The 21,028-nt window shown below is 39.7% G+C and overlaps 1 protein-coding gene and 1 pseudogene across 1 annotated transcript in view; both read left to right on the top strand.

The window, feature by feature from the left end:
- Positions 1-2,876: 2,876 nt before the first annotated feature.
- LOC102842432 lies at positions 2,877-7,809 on the top strand (annotated as a pseudogene).
- Positions 7,810-8,157: 348 nt separating this feature from the next.
- EIF2AK2 (eukaryotic translation initiation factor 2-alpha kinase 2) overlaps positions 8,158-21,028 on the top strand; it is a 65,741-nt gene continuing 52,870 nt past the window's right edge. Inside the window, exons 1-7 of the mRNA XM_006839451.1 lie at positions 8,158-8,276; positions 8,581-8,701; positions 11,189-11,343; positions 15,231-15,357; positions 15,699-15,772; positions 15,919-16,015; positions 17,617-17,651. Of these exons, the coding sequence (XP_006839514.1) occupies positions 8,158-8,276; positions 8,581-8,701; positions 11,189-11,343; positions 15,231-15,357; positions 15,699-15,772; positions 15,919-16,015; positions 17,617-17,651 (728 nt within the window). The remainder of the gene's footprint in view (positions 8,277-8,580; positions 8,702-11,188; positions 11,344-15,230; positions 15,358-15,698; positions 15,773-15,918; positions 16,016-17,616; positions 17,652-21,028) is intronic.

The following is a 21,028-nucleotide window of genomic DNA, read 5'->3' as shown; positions in this document are numbered from 1 at the left end:
ACACGGGACCAGACCGTCTCCAACCATCCACCACCCGCTGATTTCTCCCTAGTCGTTCCCACAGGGAAGGTAAATTGGCCTCCAGAGGTTTTCTCTAAGGTACCTAGAAAACGCCTCCTCCGGACCCCAGACGTAAGGGCTCGGCAGGCCTTCCTTATATGTCTCAGGGGCCAGCCATTTGAACAATACAGGGGACGCTCTGGTTGTTCTGGCTCTCCCTCCTGTCTCCGGCCTTGATATTTCTCTCCTCTGGACGCCCTTTGTGCCCCGGCCACCAGCTTCTTACCTCTCCCTTTAATTTTGGGAACCCACATCTCAAAACAGAAAAGAGAGCACATTAAGGGTGTCTCTTGGTCAATTTCAAAAAAAAAAAAAAAAAAAAAACTTCATTTGCAATCTGAAATCAAACCAAAAAACGCCTCTTGATGCTTTGCAACCAAATTTGGCCCCAATACCCCCTAGACAACCAAAATCGCTGGCCTGAAAATGGCACCTTCAATTGTGGCATTCTCAGAGATCTAAAGAATTTCCTTCAACGGAACGGAAAATGGTCGGAGGTCCCCTATGTCCAAGCCTTTCTCTATCTTCTGTAATTTCCTTCTAATATTGGGTGCAGACTGGTAAATAAACTGCAAATAAAGGAACATTTGGCCTTTTCTTGATTCTGGGTTCATGTTGGTATACTTTATCATGATGGGCCTTGGGTGGCCTCACATAATTTATCATAATTGACAGCCTTATGGGCATTTTTATCCATTACACTGTAAAATAAGTAATCGTGTAATCCCTTTGTTGGGTGCCTTCACTTATACACCGGAAACACTTGCCTGGGAGGTTGACAGCCTTGTGTCCCTTGATAGGGTTATGGGTGGAGGCCAGCATCTGTAGGTGAATTTTTCGCTGGAGGTGCCTTTCTTAACAACAACTCTTGTAATTGTTGATCCTAGTTGTTTGACCCTCTCTAATATATGTTAGTTACTGATGTTATCACTAACTTTGTTTTTGAAAATAGCGCGCAGCCCACAGTCCCTTACTCAAAACCCTTGGACCAGGTGTGTTCCAGTATTCAGAGATTTGGGGGTTTTACAAAGGCAAGATGGTATAAATGTTGTTGTTGTTGTTAGGTGCCATCGAGTTGGTAAAGACTTATAGTAATCTTACACACAGCAGAATGAGACACTGCCCAATCCTGGGCCAACCTCACTATTGCTGCCATGCTTGAGTCCATTGATGCTGCTACTTGGCCAATCCATCTCACTGAAGGTCTTCCTCTTTTTCTCTGACCCTCCACCTTACCAAACATGATAGCCTTCTCCAGCCACTGATCCCTCCTGAAAATATGTCCAAAGTATGAGAGATGAAGTTTGGCCATCTTGGCCTCCAAGGAGCACTCTGGCTGCACGTCTTCCAACATAGATCTGTTGGCAGCCCATGGCAGTTTCAATATGCTCCTCCAACACCATAACTCTGCCTATTATATGAAGGGACTTTGAAAACCTCACAGAAAAATGGAATGAAAAGATACTAGAAATTTTTCAAGAGGGCCTCTTTGTGGGATGCCTGTGGGAGTATTTGGGGCAGCACCGTATAATGAAACATAAATATTTCTGTAGTAACATGTTAGATAGGCAACAACGTATAATGTAGTAAAAACTCTAAATGACTTATGTTAGTTCAGGTCAATTCAAGTGGCTCCAAACCTACCAAAAAGAATAAATAAACAAATAAACAGAACTCCTAATTATTAGAGCTGTTTGGAGTTTGAAATATCCAAATCCTTTCTTTATTGAGGGTCAATTATATGTGGGGAACTCTATTGGACATTGTATCTGATTTACTCCTCATGACAGTCCTGTGCATTAGGCATTTTTATTCCTGTTTTTAGGTGTTGAATCAGAGGCTCAAAGAGTTTGTCTAGTCCAGGTCTGCGTGACTAAAACTTCAAGTATTAGTCCACAATACCAGGCTGTAATGTGAATGTGCTTCCTTTTCTCAGGCTATAGGAACCGATTGGATGGCACACAACATCAACAATGTTGTTGTTGTGAAGTGCTGTCAAGTCGGTTCCGACTCAGAGTGATCCTGTATAGGGTTTCCGAGGAGCAGCTGTTAGATTCAAACTGCTGATCTTGTGGTTGGAGGTCTAGTGCTGATTACAGTGCCACACCAGGAATCCATCAACAACAATAGGGACTTCCAATGCCCTACCTCCAAACACCACCATCTCTAACCTTGACCGCTGCAGCAGCTTCACCTGGTCTCCCTACTTCAATCCATGTCCCAACTTTCCACACCCTCACTCTGATCTTCACATCGCATTGGTGTGATCGGTCTAAAGTATAAACCAGATCACATCAGCACTCTCCTTAGAACCCTTCGATAGCTTCCTATTGCAACTAGAATAACCTCTGGAAATTGGCCAGGGCCTACAAATTATATGTGCTGTGGCATCCATCCATTCCCACTGATTCATTTTGTACTCTTTCCCCCTCCTTCATTGTGCATCAGCCCCATTGACCTTTTTGTGAAGGGAATAAAAGCTGTGATATAACACCATACTGGGACTTCTTGTAGGATATTGGGGAAGCCTTCTATAAGAAGCACCATTTGAGCTGAGATCTGTGGGAAGAGTAGGAGGTGACCAGAAAAAGAAGAGTGGAAAGGGTAGAGTCAAAAGCATTTCAGAAGGGAACGAATTATACAGAATTTCTTGGGAGTTGGTGGCGGAGGCATACTTTGAGAGCTGTTGTTGTACAGGTGGAATTTAAAGCTATGAGTCTGGAAAGGAAGTTAAGGATGGGCTCCTGGGCGTTACAATATTTTGAAGAAAGGAAGAAAAAGGGTAATAGCAAAAAGAGCAGGAGTGTGGCTTGAACATGGGGAAACAAAAGATAACAAGGAAATATGCGACCGTGAAGCGAATGCTTCGTCTCAAAGATCAGCAGCTTAAAGAAAAAAAAAAAAAAAAGGTTAAAACCTAAAAAGAAAGAAAAGACAGATTCCAGAACACTCAAGGAAAGAGAAGTCCCCCAAAACCCTTCCTGTTTGTTCTTCTAATATAACACACAGCTGGGCCTACCTTACCACGTCCTGGTTGATACCAACTTTATCAACTTCTCCATTAAAGCCAAACTGGACCTTGTATAATCAATGATGAACTGTCTGTATGCCAAGTGTGTCCCTTGTATAACTGACTGTGTGCTGGCGGAAATTGAGAAGTTGGGGCAGAAAGATCACCAAGGATCTAAGATTTGAATGACTATCATGTACACACAAACAAACCTAGCAGATGACTGCTTAGTACAGAGAGTAACTCAGCACAAATGTTACATTGTGGCCACAGATGACCCAGGATCTTAAAGAAGAATCTGGAAGATACCTGGAGTTCCTATCATGTACATTTCTACCCATAGGTACAAAATTGAGCAGATGCCAGATGATTATGGAGCCCCCGCGGTTTTGATTCTTACAAGACAAAGTTTTTCTGTCTTACTTCAATTGACTTTCTCTTATTCCAGTTCAGTAAACAAGCTATTTTATTGTTGTTTTTTTTTAAAAAAAAGATTAATAGCAAAGGAGACTGCGAATGAGCAGCTTGGGAGGAAGGAGGGCTACCAGGAGACTGGAAGAACAGAATGAGTCACCAAGTAGACAAGTACTGAGAATTGACCACTGGATTGAATGATGGGGAGGGGAGCTGCTAACAACCTTGCCAAGAGCAGTATTGTTGTCTTGTGGAGTCTGCATCATTAATTTGTTGGTTATAAAGGATCACGATGACTGCAGGGTAGAGAAGGAATTGAATTAGCTGTTAGAAACTGGGAGCAGGTTTTTTGCAGCAGCACAGGACTAAGGTAATGACTTGAACCAGGTTGGTAGCAGTAGATGTTGTTGATAAATAGAAGGATTTTGAAATGACAGGACTAGAAAGATTAGAAAGTAAGGCAATCAAGAATGCTGTATTTTGTTCACCAAAGAAACAGAACCAATTAGATGGAAATGATATACAGATGATTTGTTTTAAAGAATTGGCTCACGTAATTATGGAAACTAGCAAGTCTGAAATCTGTATTGTGTACTGTTAAGTGGTGGTGGTTATGTGTTTGTTATAGAGTAGGTTCTGACTCATAGTGAGCTCGCATAGGGTTTCTGGGGCTGTAAATTTTTATGGAAGCAGAAAGCCTCATCTTTCTCCCGTGGAACGGCTGGTAGTTTCAAACTGCTGATCTTGACACATAACCACTACTTGATCACAGTTCTTGGAGAGGAAGCTAGGTGGTTAGAAATTCAGGCAAGAGTTGATGTTTTAGGTGTGAGTCTTAAATCTGTAGGCCCAGTTGACAGGCTGGAAATTCAGGTGGTATTTTTATGTTATAATCTTAGATTCAGGTTCCTTCCTTTCTGGAGAATCTATTTTGCTCTTAAGGTCTTCAGCTCATTGGATGAGGCTCACCCACATTAATTAGTCTTTACTTAAAGCCCACTGATTGTAGATATTATGCATATTTATAAAACACCTTCACAGCAACGTCTAGACTAGTGTTTGACCAAATAACTGGGCTGAATAGCCTAGTCAGGTTTACACATAAAATTAACCACCACAGATGTCTCTCAGATTTGTGGCTTTCAGACATGGTTGGATGGTGGAATCATTTTCTGAGAAAGGAAACTGAACCAGCTTGTGGGAATATAAGAAATGATGATTTGAACATTTTGAGTTTAAAGTTCATCCAAGATGTCCAGGTGGAGATTCTGGATATAAGGTTCAGATTGCACATGTAATTTAGAGTTAGTGATATATAGATGATAACTGAAATCGTAGACATGGAAGAAATCACCTTAAGGGAATAGTATAGAGGGAAATAATAGGATTTTGGTCTGAGCCTTAGGGTAAGAACTACAGCATTTAGAAGCTAAGAAGACTAAGGAATATTAGAAAGAGTGATGAAGGAAAAACAAGAACCGAAAGAGTCTTCCAAGAAGGAATAAGGGTCTACTTCCGCTGAGAAGATGACTACTGCAAGAGGTGTGCTGGAAATATGGGCACGGAGGTCATTGGGGGTCTTATCAGGAGCTGTTTAGGTAAAATGATACGATGGAAACCAATTGGAATGGGCTGAGGGGTGAATGGGAATCGAGGAAATGAGACAATGGTGTGGAAGAGATTGTGGATTATGAGAGAGAAAGCACTAGAACTAATGCACAAGGTGGGGAGTGGGTTTCTAGGGAGGTTGTTGGTTTATTGATTGATTGATTGATTGGTTGCTTGATTGTGTTTTCAAGATAAGAGAGATTGTTGTTGTTATTAAGTACCATAGAGTTGGTTCCAGTTCATAGCAACCCTATATAATGTTTCCAAGAAGCTGCTGGTAGGTTTGAATCCAATGCTTATCTTACAGCACCACATGAGAATGGTTAAATGCTGATGAAAGGCAGTGTTTGAACAGGTGGAAAGGGGTGGGCTCTAGAGTTTAGGTGGCAGGACTGGCTTTGGACAGGAGCGGGAACATGACTGTTCTAACAGGACTAAACATGGAGAGGATGTGAGCTAATACAGGCACACTGTGCTACAGGGCTCTAGATGGCGCCAGGGTTTCATGGTTAGATGGGGGAAATGTTTAAGGCATCTGTTTTGATTGTGAGGAAGGAAACCACGTCATCAACTGAGACGAATATGGAAGGTGTGAAAAGTTTGGAGAAGCTTGGAGAAGCTTGGAAAGATATCAGTGAGAGTAAGTTTACCAGTAAGTTGGATTGGCCATAGGGTCAGGGCCTGGAAGCAGAGAATCTAGTTAGGGAAGGCCATTCATTGATGGTTTATCAGGGGTATGGACAAAAGTGTTAAAGAGAAAAAGGGATGCTTTCAAAGAGAAGTTTAGATGGTGGAATTGACCTGTTGTAAGAGGTGGAACCTGGAGGAGAAGCATGCTCTCAGGGAAACCTTGTTTTCAGAGACTTGTTTCTTCCTCTGTTCTGAAATTGGGCTACCTGCATACTGGAAAAGAAATAGAGGCAAGTTTATGCTCTGGGGTAATCTTCAGGCAGCTTGTTGTTTTTGTTAAGTGTGAAGTTGGTTCCAACTCCTAGGAACCCTGTATAGTGTTTCCAAGGAGCAGCTGATGGGTTTAAACTGTCACCCTTGTGGTTAGCAGTCCAGTGTTGATCCTGCCATGCCACTCTAGGTAACACTGTTCAGGAATCCTAATCTTCAGGTTTTGAAAAACAGAGTAGAAAGCAGTCTCAAAGGTAATTAATGGTAATTCTCAATAACAACAAAATAAATAAATGAAATTGAGGGAAAAAAAGAGAAATCCAAAAAGAAGTAACACCTCTTGTTTGGTTGGTGGATATGGTTGTACTGGATTGTGACATCTAGAACTACTTATAGTCACAGAGGGGTGATGTTAGTTGATGTATAAAGAATAGCAGAGTAGAAAGATGTAGAACACCTGGGTTCATGTACAACAACATGATAGCTACTTTATCTGTGAACTTCTTGTAAGGTAACACAGTTGTGGTGGTGGTTATGTGCCATGGAGTTGACTCATAGCGACCCTGTACAGGGTTTCCGAGGCTGTAAATCTTTACAGGAGCAGAAAGCTTCATCTTTCTCCCGCAGAACAGCTGGTAGTTTCGAACTGCTTACCTTGAAGCTCACAGCCCGATTTGTAACCACTACGCTACTAGAGCTCCTTAAGGTAGCACAGTAAATGTCCTAATAATTACCAAGAGTTCTAAGGCAGAGTTTTGAGAGCTTGCTAAATGTAATGTCATTCCCCTTTTACTCCGGTTTGCTAAATTACTATGAGCTGGGACTTGGTTTGGCTGGGGTCTGAGGAACTCAAGTGTTGCTAATTTCTAGATCAATTGCTTCATGAAGAAGATACATGTCAAGAGATGATACATGAACAGGTTACTGTTGGGTCACTTGCAAAGTAGAAAAAGGTGCTTCTGTGGGGAAAAACATTCTGCAGCCAAGGTGTATGTATAGTCTTTGTGCGGAGTAGGGACTGGACTCAGTATGTCTCTGGGGTACTCAGGGAAGCCTGGGAGAGGTAGAACTGAGTCAGCATCCAAATATAGCAAACTCTTGCAAGGGAAGGAGGAAAGGATCACAGAAGTGAAAAAAAGAGCTGCTTTCATTCCAATGGTCATATTTTTGGAGAAAGAATTTTCCAGTTCATGGCATGAGCTAAGCAGGTCCCACTTCCGAGGCAGTCCCTGTTTGGAATTCCAAAATATTCAGGCCCAAGGAGAAGAGGGGAGAAGGGGAACACAAGCCCAGCCTCAATTCCAGTTGATGAAGCTTAATGATGAATCTTGGGATTCTGTGCTAGTACTTACCAGTAAACTTTTATCCTGTGTTTCTATCCTGTGAAATTCCCTCTATCTCTTAAATTTTGTTGATAATTTAAATAATTGCTACAGCGTTGGTCCAATGAGACCCATAAACTGTGTTCTCAGTCTATCCCCTGAGTAACTTGTAGTAAAAATTCTGCAAGTTTCAACGGGGGGATGTTTGAGATTTCATGGAAGAGTGTATTCCCTTATAGCTAAATCCTTCAAGATATTATAATGTCACTTTACATACTTCACATTACATATAATTTGTACATTTTTTTCCTGCTTAGAATAAGGAATTCTAATTCTACTTCTGCAATCTTTTTCCTATCTCAGGCAAGTGGACGAGCTGGCACTTGGTAGCATAAGTAGAGTTTAAGAGAAAGGGCTCCTTTGTTTTTAGGCCAGTTGAGTTGTGAAAGTAGAAAATTTGGAGATGTTAGCTTGATTCTGCAGTCCGTGGGATAGACAACATACTTTTATAAGAAAGTTTCCTCTGAATATAAGTAGCGCTAATAATGAGTTCGAAACTACCAGCTGCTCCACGGGAGAAAGAGGAGGCTTTCTGCTCCCGTAAAGATTTACAGCCTCAGAAACCCTGTTCAAGGTCGCTATGGGTTGGAACCGACTTGATGGCACTTAATAACAACAACAACAATAATGAGTTATAGAAGCGTTTATGATATCATGAAGATTCTTGTCCCACCCCTTTTGTCTCCTAAACTGATTTAGGGAAATCAGATGAAATATGTTCTATGATTCTGTGATTCTTACTTCTTTCAAACATATCTTCTCCCTAGGTTACTGGAAGAGGAAATGGCTAATAATCTTTCACCAGGTTTCTTTTTAGAAGAACTTAACAAGTATAGTCAGAAACACAATGTAGTCCTTAAGTACTATGAGCTGTCTAACACAGGGCCTCCACATGACTTAAGGTAAGTTGCTTTATAAAAGAATTGGTCTCTCTAAAATATGATTTGTGGATGGGTAACTCTAGCACAATTTTAAAGGTCAACACTTCCAATACGTTAGCAAAGAAACTGAAGAGTTCCCTTGGCATAAAGTGGCAAGGTCAGAGAAAGACAGAAAAAAGAAGGTATAAGCCTTTTCATGATTCAAGAATATGGCTATTTTACTGTTTGGGAGTTACTTCTTACATTCACCAGTGTTGATTGAAGAGCTTGTTATTATATATGCATGAATTTTATAATATTTTGCTAATATTTCCTTTGTAATCAGGTTTACGTTCCAAGTTATAATAGATGACAGAAGATTTCCAGCAGCTGAAGGTAGAACAAAGAAGGAAGCAAAAAATGCTGCAGCTAAAATGGCCATTGAAATTCTTAATAAAGAAAATAAGGTAACAGTCTTTTTTTTTTTTTTTTTTAATCCAGTAAAAGAGAACTCAGAAATATATTTTATAATTTTCTGTGTGGAAAAAAAAAAAGTTTGGGAGCGTGGTAAGTCTGTATGATAAGCTTTGGACTGCGTATCACAAGGTTGGTGACTTGAGTCCATTCCTCTGGAGAAAGATGAGGCTTTCTGCTAAAGTAAATATTTACAGCCTTGGAAACCCCACACAGGGTTGCTATGAGTTGGAACCGACTTGATGGCACAACATATGGAAAAATACCCATTATACAGTAAAGCCATTTGGAAGTTCCTTTACATTCAGGAGTCTGTTCATTTTTCCCCTCTATCTCCATTTCTATAAAATTGTGTGTTAGAGTTTGTTCTTGTTAAGTGTGATCAAGTTGGCACCAACTCATAGCGACCCTATGCACAACAGACGAAACACTGCCCAATACTGGGCCAACCTCACAATTGTTGCCACGCTTGAGCCCATTGTTGCTGTAACTTTGCCAATCCATCTCACTGGGGGTCTTCCTCTTTTTCCTTGACCCTCCACCCTACCAAACATGATATCCTTCTCCAGTGACTGGTCCCTCCTGACAATATGTCCGAAGTATGAGAGACGAAGTTTGGCCATCTTGGCCTCCAAGGAGCACTCTGGCTGGACTTCTTCCAACATAGATCTGTTGGTTCTTTGGCAGCCTATGGCACTTTCAATATTCTCTTCAAACACCGTAACTCAAAAGCATCAATTCTTATATAGTCTTCCTTGTTCACTGTCCAGCTTTCACATGTATATGAGGTTATTGAAAATACCTTGGCTTAGGTCAGGTGCACCATAGTCCTTAAGTGACATCTTTGCTCTTCAGCACTTAAAAAAGATCTTGTGCAGCAGATAGATTGGCCTAATGCAATATGCTGTTTAACTTCTTGACTGCTGCTTCCATGACTGTTAATCGTTGATCCAAGAAGAATGAAGTCCTTGACAACTTCAATCTTTTCTCCGTTGATAAGAATGTTGTTTATTGGTCCAGTGGTGAGGATTTTTGTTTTCTTTACATTGAGATACAATCCATACCAAAGGCTGTGCTCTTTGATCTTCATCAGTAAGTATTTTAAGCCTCTTCACTTTCAGCAAGCAAGGGTGTATCATGTGCATATTGCAGGTTGTTAATGAGTCTTCCTCCAATCCTGATGCCATGCTTTTCTTCATAGAACCCAGCTTCTTGGATTATTTGCACAGCATACAGGTTGAATAAGTATGGTGAAAGAATGCAACCCTATTGCACACCTTTCTGAATTTGAAACCATTCAGTGTTCCCATGTTCTGTTTGAACAACTGTCTCTTGGTCCAGGTACAGATTCCTAATGAGCACAATTAAGTGTTCAGGAATACTCATACTTCGCAATGTTGTCCATAGCTTGTCATGATCCACACAATCAAAAGCCTTTGCAAAGTCAATAAAGCACAGGTAAACATCTTTCTGGTCTTCTTTGCTTTCGGCCAAGATTCATTGGACATCAGCAATGATATCCCTCATTCTACATCCTCTTCTGAATCCGGGTTGAACCTCTGTAAGTTCTCTGTCAATGTATGCTTGCAGCTGTTTTTGTATTAACTTTCATAAAACTTTACTTGCATGAGATATCAAAGATGTTGTCTGATGATTTCTGCATTCTGTTGAGTCATCTTTCTTTAGAATAGGCACAAATATGGATCTCTTCCAATCAGTCGGCTAAATAGTTGTCTTCCAAATTTCTTGGCAGAGATGAGTGAGTGCCTGCTGTGCTGCCTCACTTTTTAGAAAGATTTCAGTTTTTATTCCGTCAATTCCTGGAGCCTTTTTCTTCGCCAATTCCTTCAACAAACCTTGGACTTCCTCCTTTAGTATCATTGGCTCTTGATCATATGCTACCTCTTGAAATGGTTGAATGGCAACAATTTCCTTTTGGTACAGTGACTCTTTGTATTCCTTCCATCTTTTGATGCTTTCCGCACCATTCAATAATTTGCCCAGAGAGTCCTTCAATAATGAAACTTGAGACTTGAGTTTTTTCTTCCTTTTCCCCAGCTTGAGAAATGCTGAGCATGTCTTTCCTTTTGGTTTTCTGACTCCAGATCTTTGCACATTTTTTTTTACAATATTTGACTTTAAAATGTAATGAAAAAATGTGATGAGACATTGGAGAAGAAATGGCAGACTAAAAGTTACAGTATTTTGCATGGAAAAGTAACATAAATGGACTACTTTATTTTTCTTTATGAACTATAAAAGGAAATGGATGGTTTATTTCCTATTGTTAAAATTTGTTCTTGTAGATATTTTTGGGCTCGGGAAAGGGTTATGCTCTTTTTACTTAAGGTCTTTAATAGGGAAATATATAAAATCTAAGTTTTTTTTTTAGATTGCTCATTTAGTAGTTGTATTAGAAGAATAAAATAGCTAACTCTTTATTGTCACTTATATTAAGCAAGATTTTTTTTTCTTTGTAGGTCATTAGTTCTCCATCACTGCCAACAACAGACACTTCAGAAGGGTTGTTAATTGGGAATTACATAGGTCTTATCAATAGTTTTGCCCAGAAGGCAAAACTCTCTGTAAATTATGAACAATGTTTTAAGAATGAATTGGAGCCTGAGGTCAAAAGGTAAGATGTAGTTTGGTTTTCCTTCTGTTTCTTTTATCTCAGCAATAGTTATAATGTAGACTTATTTCAATGTCTAATTTTTTTCAGAATGTTTATCCTTTTTTGTTCATTCTGCATTGAAGGTTTTATAATATAAACAATTGAACATTTTTTTAATTAAAGTATTAAAATGCAAGATTGCTGAAGCCTTGAAACTCATATACCGTAATTGATGCAATCTGGGTTTTCCTTTATTTCTGTGTTGTATCGAGATGGCTAAGCAGCTCTGGTAGCGTAGTGGTTACTAGCCAGGTTGCTAACCTCAAGGTCAGCAGTTTGAAACTCCCAGCTGTTCCACAGGAGAAAGATGAGGCTTTCTGCTCCCATAAAGATTTATGGCCTCAGAAACCCTATATACGGCCACTGTGAGTTGGAACCGACTCCACAGCACATAACTACCACCACCGCCATCTAGGTGGTCTGCAGGAAACCTATGAGAACGGGAGGAGCCCTCACTTGAGTGTGGTGAACGTCTCAACCCTGAGGTTGCGGTGGCAGTGGCAGTGTGAAAACACCTCTGCTTCATGTGTTTCTCAGCTACAGCCAACCAGTAATCTGAGGGAGAGGAAACATCTAAACAGTGAATGGTTTTAACAGCCACATTAGGACTCTGTCCTGTGACTCAGCTATTTCTTGTCTTCTTTTTTTTTTTTTTTTTTACTTTTACTCAATGGCTTTCAGATAGAGCCAGAGAGGAGGGTGGGCAAAAGGGAAACGTGATAGTATTTATTGGAATGAAATGGTCAAAAGTGAATTCTGTGGGTCACTCTAATTAGTTAAGAGGTTCTTTTAATAATTCGTCAATTTGGTTCATTTGAATTGAGTACTCCAACATCAGATACTTAAAACAGAAGAAACCCATTTAGTGGTATCTGGGTAAAGTAGGTATGATGGAAACAGTCCAGTCACTCAACCCATACCCCAGTGTCTTCTCTGAGGTCTAGTGGAGAAGACTCACCCTGGTTAGGTGTGTTTTCTTCTACAGCCTCCAATGGAAACATAACATTCTTGTTAAATTAGACACTGAAGAGTTGACTCTAACTAACAGCAACCTATGTGTAGCAGAATGAAATATAGGCCAGTTCTGAGCCATCTTCACAATTGGTGCTGTGTTTGAGCCCACTGTTGCAGCCACTGAGTCACTCTATCTCACATAAAGTCTCCCTCTCTTTGGCTGACTTCTTATTCTACCAAGCATGATGCCTTTTACCATGCAATTGATCCCTTCTGATGACATGCTCAAAATAAGCAAGACAAAGTTTCATCATCCTTACTTCTAAGGAGTATTGTGGCTATGCTTTCTCCACAATGCTTCTGGCAGTCCATTGTATACTCAGTATTCTAACACCATTTGAAAGCCCTGATTCTCTTGTCTTCCTTCTCCAGCTTTTGCATACAAGATGAGGCAATTGAAAGGACCATGGCTTGGGTCAGGCCTAGAGTAATCATCAAAGTGACATCTTGCCATCCTATTCTTCTAAGGAGCATTCTGGCTATACTTCTTCCAAGATAGATTTGTTTATTTTTCTGGCAGTCCATGGTACTTTGAATATTCCAACACCATAATTCAAATGCATTGATTCTTCTGTGATCATATCAGCAAATAAAGATCTCAAAAACTTTACTCCCTCCATGTCATTAAGGTTGACTGTATTGTGAGAAGGAAGTCCTTCCCCAGTAGTATTTTTAGTGCTTTCCTCCTTGAGAAAATCTTATATCAAGTGGTGTTCTATTGTTATCCATAAGGTTTTTATACTGCACCTCATTGTAAAGAGGGCTTCTGTCATGGCAGTGTAAGATAAGCGCTGGACTGTGAACCACAAGGTCAGCAGTTCAAACCTACCAGCTGCTACTTGGAAACCCTACACAGGGGCACCGTGGGTCAGAACTGACTTGGCAGCACTTAACAACAACAACAATATAAAGAAAATAAAAATCCTCACAACTGGATCAATAAATAACATAATAAACAGAGACACTATTTCATTTTACTTGGATCCACCATTAATATTCATGGAAGCTAGCAGTAATAGGAGCTATGGTAGTGTAATTGGTATGAGGTGGGCTGCTAGCCACAAGGTCAGCGGTTCTAAACTCCCAGCTGTTCTGTGGGAGAAGGATGAGGCTTTCTGCTCCCATAAAGATTTACAGCTTCGGAAACCCTATGCAGGGTCACTGTGAGTCTGAACCAACTCCACGGCACACCACTACCACCACCAGCACCAGCACCACCACCACCGGCAGTAAAGAAATCAAACAGCATAATTGCATTAGATAGATCTGCTACAAAGGAATCTTTAGGGACTCCTGCAGAATCAGCACTGGATTATGAACCACAAGGTTGGCAGTTCAAATCCACCAGCTGCTCCTTGGAAACCCTATATAAAGGCATTTAACAACAACAATGAAAGTGTTAACAAAGATGTCAGTTTGAGAACTAAGGTGAGCCTGACCCCAGCCATAGTATTCTTATTCGCCTCATAATGCTCCTTGGAAGTCAGAATGTCAGAATGGTAAGACTTCATCTCATGTGTTTTGGACATGTTATTAGAAGGGACCAATCCCTGGAAACAGACATCATGCTTGGTAAAGTAGAGGGTCAGTGAAAAAGTAAAAGACTCCCAATAAGATGGACTGATACAATGGCTCCAACAGTGGGATCAAACATGACAACAATTGTAGGGATGGCACAGGACCAGGGAGTGTTTCATTTTGTTGGCATAGGATCACTATAATACAGAACCAACTCAACAGCTCCTAACAACAATTTTTGGAAACAGATCACCAGTCATTTCCTCCTAGTCTGTCTTAGTCTAGAAACTCTATTGAATCCTGTCCACCTTGGGCGACCCTGCTGGAATTTGAAACACCAATGGCATAGCTGTCAACATCATAGCAACATGCAGGCCACCACAGTATGAAAGACAAATGGGTGGTGGAATGGAAGCATAGAGCAAAACAGAAGCAAATAATACTGGAATAGTTTTTATAGTAGCATAAAGCAACCCTTGATATAAATTCCACCTCTATTACTTTGCCCCCTTATAATAATACTTACTTAATTTTCTGGGTATTCTTGCCTTACTGCAAATGTCTGTCCCTGAAATATAAAAAATGTTTGAACCTTAGCACTTGGGCCTGCACTATGAGGATTTACTTAGGTTTGTGTGTACATAAGCAGGTGGCTTAAAATGTTGATGTAAGAATGAAATCTATGCATTGTCTATCTCTTACTAAGGCCAAAGTATTGTGTCCTCATGGCTCCTCTGTGAAGCCCCACTTTCTATATGGGGTGTCATCTTCTCCTTTTGAATATCTCTGAATAATTCACCAGGCCCTCTCTTCCTTGTCTGTCCCCCATATCTTCTGACCTTTTGGAATATTTTAAAACTCACTTAATACCTTTGTGCCAGATTTTTCAGCTAAGCAATGGAGTGACAGGTTACCTGGAAAATGCAAACTGAGCAATCAGCCAGTCCTGACTATTTATTCAGCTCCATTGGTTAGCCATTTTACTAAAGGTTTAACCTTATAAATAAACCTATTAAATTAATAATAAGTAAATTGGAGGGTCAGCAAAAAAAAAAAAGAAAGCGCTCCCCCCCACCCCCAAGGAGATGGGTTGACGCAGTGGCAGCAACAAACGGCTCAAATGTAACATTTGTGAGGATGGCGCATGACCCAGCAGTGTTTTAATTCTTTTGTGCATAGGGTCCGTATGAATCGGAACCAACTCATTAACAACATTAAATTAATGCTGTCTTAAGGCTTTTGTGAATATATGAAAATTTCAAATCATTAGTTAGATATACTGTTATATGATAAATTCTCTCCATTACATCTCCTAGATATCATTATCGGTGCCAAATTGGACAGAAAAGATATGGTATTGCTTCTGGTTCTACTAAACAGGAGGCAAGACAATTTGCTGCTAAACTTGCGTATGATAAGATAACAGCAGAAAAAGCATCAATGGTATGCACAATCTTTGAATTCAATTTTTATATTGTTAAATTCCCTCAAAAGTTGATGTGAGGTTAGACTGTGTTTGCATGATGCCCAGATAGCAAATCATGTCACAGAATGATTCTTCCATTTTTTGTCCCACACCAAAGACCCATGAACAGGGAGGGATTAAAGATCTCTTAGTGTGTCAGAATTGTTGCTTAAACCTAGATCAAATATCCATCAAAAATGCATTCACCTTATAATTGTTTATTTTTTCGAATTTAGTAAATTTGGGGAAATAAGTATGTTAGCTCGTATAGAGACTGAGATAATGTAGAAAAGTAATATTATTCAATTTAAATCTTCAGAAATCTAACTCAGTAACCTCTGGTTCTTACCTGATTTCGCCCAGCGACGACAGTAGGATTTCTTCTGTGACATGGTAAGTGTGGACAAACATCTGTGATATTCAGCAAAGTCAAGGTACTGCCTGGAACCAGTTTTATGAAAATGTTGACTATTTAATGGGAATGTAGAGAAAGAAATGAACAGAATTCATAAGCTAGTAGTGATCCCATTTTCTTCTAGTGATTTTGAATCATCAACCCAAAATGGAATAACAGCACCTGTATCAGAACAAAAGGACAACCAAGACAGTTTAAAAGATTTTTCTTCATCTTATCAGGTATAGTATTAATCTCTAAGCTCCCTAAGTAGTCTTCCTTTGTGTTTTCTCATTTCGAAATCATTCCCAATACCCAATCATAATTTTAATGATTTTTTTTCCTCAGTCACTCTTACTAATGAACAATATTTAGCAGCCTTTTAATCCTTTATCCTTCTTTACTAGTCCCTTTCCTTACAAAGAAAATTCTTCCATAAATCTCTCCCATCTTTCTCTTCCTACTCACTCTTGTATTTTTATATATGTAACTATAATCTTGCTTTCTCTTCCCTCAACTGAATAATATTTGAGGATTCATTCACACAACTCTGTTATTTATTTGTTTTAATAAACTGTATCTAAAGTGGTTATGAATTGGGCTGCAAACCTCAGGGACAGCAGTTCTAAACTACCAGCTGTTCCGCAGGAGAAAGATGAGGCTTTCTGCTCCTGTAAAGATTTACAGCCACAGAGACTCTGTATAGAGTCGCTATGAGTCGGAACCGACTCCACGGCACATAACAACAACAACAACAACAACCTAACAACTAAATTTAAAAGTAAGATAATTTTTAGATTATGGTATTATAAGAATGTCCTGTGTATACAGATTATAAATAGTTGATTTAATATATAGTGTTACAAATTTGTTCCTATTGCAATTAGAAAAATAATGGAGATTATCCATTGATAAGAAAATGTTTAAATTAATCATAACATGAGGAGGCTTCAAAATGATCATGCAACAATGGAATTAAAGAGTAATGGAATTTTTCCATGATCTTTTTTATGCCCCCTTGTTAACTTGTAATAACAATATTGAAGCTGGCAGCTGGTTTGAACTCAAGAAATTTTAGTCTGATCCTTCCCTTTTCATGCCAGCATGCTTAAATTGTTGAAAAACTGCAGAGCCTACCAGAGTACAAGGAGATACAAATGAAGAATAGCTATGTAAAATAAATGATCATCTTTTATTAATATTTTAGGGCTATCAATGAACGACCCCTCACTTTTGTGCTAAGTATTAAATTACATGATTAATTTGTGCTAAAAAAAAATCCTGGTGTGGCACTGTAGGATAAGCTCTGGACTGCTAACCATAAGGCTGGTGGTTTAAGCCCATCAGCTGTTCCTTGGAAACCCTACATAGGGTTGCTATGAGTTGAAACTGACTCTACAGCACTTAACAGCAACAACAAATCAAAACATCACAATTGCCATTTTTGAACTGGTAATCAAATCACAAACCCAAACTCCTAGTGAATTATAAACCAGATCCCTGCACTTTATCTGTGTCTTTATTAGTGTTTTAGATGATTTTGGTGCACACTTTTAGGGACCCTCAAAGCACATATTCTACCTGGAGAACCAGTGCTTCTGCAGAACATGACTTAATAATTCCTTTTTTTTTGGTCCCTACCTCCACTTCCATGTCTGCTGGTTGCTGTAATAGCTGAATACATTGCAAAGTAAACTGAGAAGCAGGATTTGAAGTGATTCATCTACAAAGTAATGTGGTCACAGATCCAACTGGAAGCATAAGATGAAAGAAACTTCTTTAGCAAGCTGATAAAATTGGTTTAATCACCAAAAACTAAATTTCCCATTTTCTTTTGCTATAGATGAGTCCCAGAAATAATCAAAGGATTATAAAAAGGTGAGTTCCATTATTCATTGACCATATTTTGAGTAGAGTTTAATTTCAGACTTAGTCGCTCCATCTTATTTATTAAGTCTTCACTGTTTGTAGAGTGGAGTCCTGGTGTGGTGATGTAGGGTAAGCACTGAACTGCTAAACACAGGGTTGGCAGTTCAAACCCACCAGTCACTCCTAGGAAACCCTCTACAGGGTCACTGTGAGTCAGAACTGACTTCATAGCACTTAACAAGAAATAACATTTGTAGAATATGAAACATTTTTGTTTGGTTGGGATTTTAGTATAGAGCATTGTGAAGGCGCATAAAAGCTTGAACTCATCAAATATTAATAAATATATAGAGAAATCTTTGAATACATGTATAAGCTACAATGTAGACACGAAATACTTTGTATTGTTAAGAGTAATTGGTCAGGGGCACTACTTTTGGATAAGACAAAGGAAATAGGTTTGAAGAACTATTTAAAAGATAAATAGATTATTTTGGAGACAAGTAGGTAGGGTAAAACTCAGGAACAAGAAAAGATTTTTCTTTCAGCTGAAGAGAAAAGCAAGGATATAGACATAGTCAGGAGCTAGTGCGAGATGGCAGGAGGAGTCCTTCTGACCCACCAAAGTGTCTGAACAGTAGACGCAGAACCGGGATCATTGCTGATGTGTATGAGTGGGTCTGTTTGTGAAAGGATCAGACCCGTGGCCAGGGATATGATGGCAATGGGGAGGGAAGAGGAGAATTTGTGAGAAAGACTATAAAGGAAGAGTAAACATGACTTAAAGGAATGCAGTGGCAGGATTTGGGTGACAGGGTGAAGAAGAGGTAAAGGAGAAAGGATGTGAAGATTGCTTCCAATATGAATGGGATGCAGAAAAAACTTGTGGCACTAATGGGATTAAGGAAGTTAAAGGTTTGAGGCTACAGGGAAGAAAACGATGTGGCTATGTTTTAATTTTAGCTGGTGAAACAACTTTCTCTTGCAGTGGCTTACCGTCAGTAGGAAATGAAATGTAAAGGAAAAATGACTAAAATGATGGTGTAAGGACATGTACTTGCTCCTGTGTTGAGTCTAGAAGGAGAAATGAAGAGGCTAGTAACACACCAACAATGACATGCTAAGGAACCAGAAAAGGAATGAAAAATTTTATTAGAGACTAGAGGAGTCCTTTTGTGGTATTAAAGGATAAGCACTGGTACTAGTCACAAGGTTGGCAGTTCAAACCCACCAGCTACTCCTTGAAAACCCTATAGTGGGTCACTGTAAGTCAGAATCGACTCAATGGCTCCTAACAATGGCAGAGGAGAATCTTATGTGTGTAAGTTTATAAAGAAAATGGCTATTTGCCACTTGTTACACTGTTATTCAGGCAGCAGTGGTGACACAAATTGTGCTTGACTGTCAACCTAACAACAACAACCAACCTAAAGGTTGGTAGTTTAAACCCACTCAGTGGCTACACGGAAGAAAGACATGGCAATCTGCTTCCATATGATTAAAGCCAAGAAAATCCTATGGAGGAGTTCTACTCTGAAACACATGACTTTACCATGGGTCAGAATCCACTCAACAGGAACAGGAACAGGAACCCTATTATTCTAATAAAAATGTATTGCTGTTGAGTCACGGCGACCTTCTAGTGACCCTGCAGGGAAGAGTAGAACAGCCCCATAGGGTTTTGAAGGTGTGTTTGAGAAGAATATTGAAAGTGTCATAAGCTGCTTAAAGACCCAACAGATCTGTGTTGGAAAAAGTGCAGCCAGAGTGCTCCTTGGAGGCCAGGATGGCCAAACTTCATCTTTCATACTTCGGACATATTGTCAGGAAGGACCAGCCGCTGGAGAAGGATGTCATGTTTGGTAGGGTGGAGGGTCAGAGAAAAAGAGGAAGACCCCCAGCGAGATAGATTGGCCAAGTGGCAGCATCAGTGGGCTCAAGGGTGGCAACAATAGTGAGGTTGGCCCAGGATCAGGCAGTGTCTCATTCTGTTGTGCATAAAGGTCGGTACCAACTCGATGGCACCTAACAACAACAACAATCTTTATGGAAGCACACTGCCACATCTTTCTGCTGCAGAGCAGCTGGTGGACTTGAACTGCCATTTCAGTTAACAACCAAGCACTGAACCACTGTGTCTCCAGGACTAAAGTTCTTGTTGTTAGATACCCTCTAGTCACTTCTGACTCAGAGCTACCCTATGTACAGCAGAATGAAGCACTGTCTGATCATATGCCATCCTCACAATTGTTGTTATGCTTGAGCCCATTGCTGCTGCCAGTGGGCCAGTCCATCTAAGTGAGGGTCTTCCTCTTTTTCACTGACTCTCCATTTTACCAAGCATAATGTCCTTCTCCAGGGACTGGTCCTTTCTGATTATATGTCTAAAGTATGAGAGATGAAGACTCACCATCATGGTTTCTAAAGAGAATTCTGACTGCACTTCTTCCAATATTGATTTGTTTTTTCTTCTGGCAGTCTATGGTATTTACAGTATTCTTTTCCAACTCAAATGTATCAATTATTCCATGGTCTCCTTTATTCATTTTATAACTTTCACATGCATAGGAGGCTATTGAAAATATCGTAGCTTGGGTCAAGTATACCTTAGTCTGTCTTCTAACTGATATCTTTGCTCTTGAATAATATAAAGAGGTCTTGTGCAGCAGATCTGTTTAATGCAGTACATCATCTGATTTCTTGACGGCTAATTCCATGAGTATTAATTGTGTATACAGGCAAAATGAGGTGTTTGACAACTTGAATCTTTTCTCCATTTATCATGATATTATTTACTGATTCAGTTGTGAGAATTTTTGTTTTCTTTACATTGCTTTGCAATCTATACTGATGACTATAGTGTTTGATCTTCATCAGTAAATATTTTAAGTCCTCTTTGCTTCCAGCAAGCAGGCTGTATCATCTGCATATCACAGATTGAATCTTCCTCCAATCCTGATACCATGTTCTTCATAGAATCCAGTTTCTCAGATTTTTTGTTCAGAATAAAAATTGAATAAGTGTGGTGAAAGAATACAGCCCTGGTGTATACCTTTCCTGATTTCAAACCATTTAATATACGCTTGTTTTGTTTAAATGACTGCCTCTTTGTTTATGCATAGGTTCCTTATAAACACAGGTTCCTCGTAAGCACAATTAAGCGTTCTGCAATATCCATTCTTCACAATGTTAGCCATACCTTGTCATGGTCTACACAGTCAAAAGCCTGTACGTAGTCAATAAAGCACGAGTAAGCGTATTTCTGGTATTCTCCGCTTTCATCGAAGATACATCTGAAGTCAGCAGTGGTATCTCTTGTTCCACATCCGCTTCTGAAACTGGCTTAAATTTCTAGCAGTTCTCTGTCAATGTAATGTTGCAGCTGT

Source organism: Chrysochloris asiatica, unplaced genomic scaffold (assembly GCF_000296735.1).
Source record: "Chrysochloris asiatica unplaced genomic scaffold, ChrAsi1.0 scaffold00024, whole genome shotgun sequence".
NCBI lineage: Eukaryota > Metazoa > Chordata > Mammalia > Afrosoricida > Chrysochloridae > Chrysochloris > Chrysochloris asiatica.
This window is presented reverse-complemented; position numbering and strand designations above follow the sequence as displayed.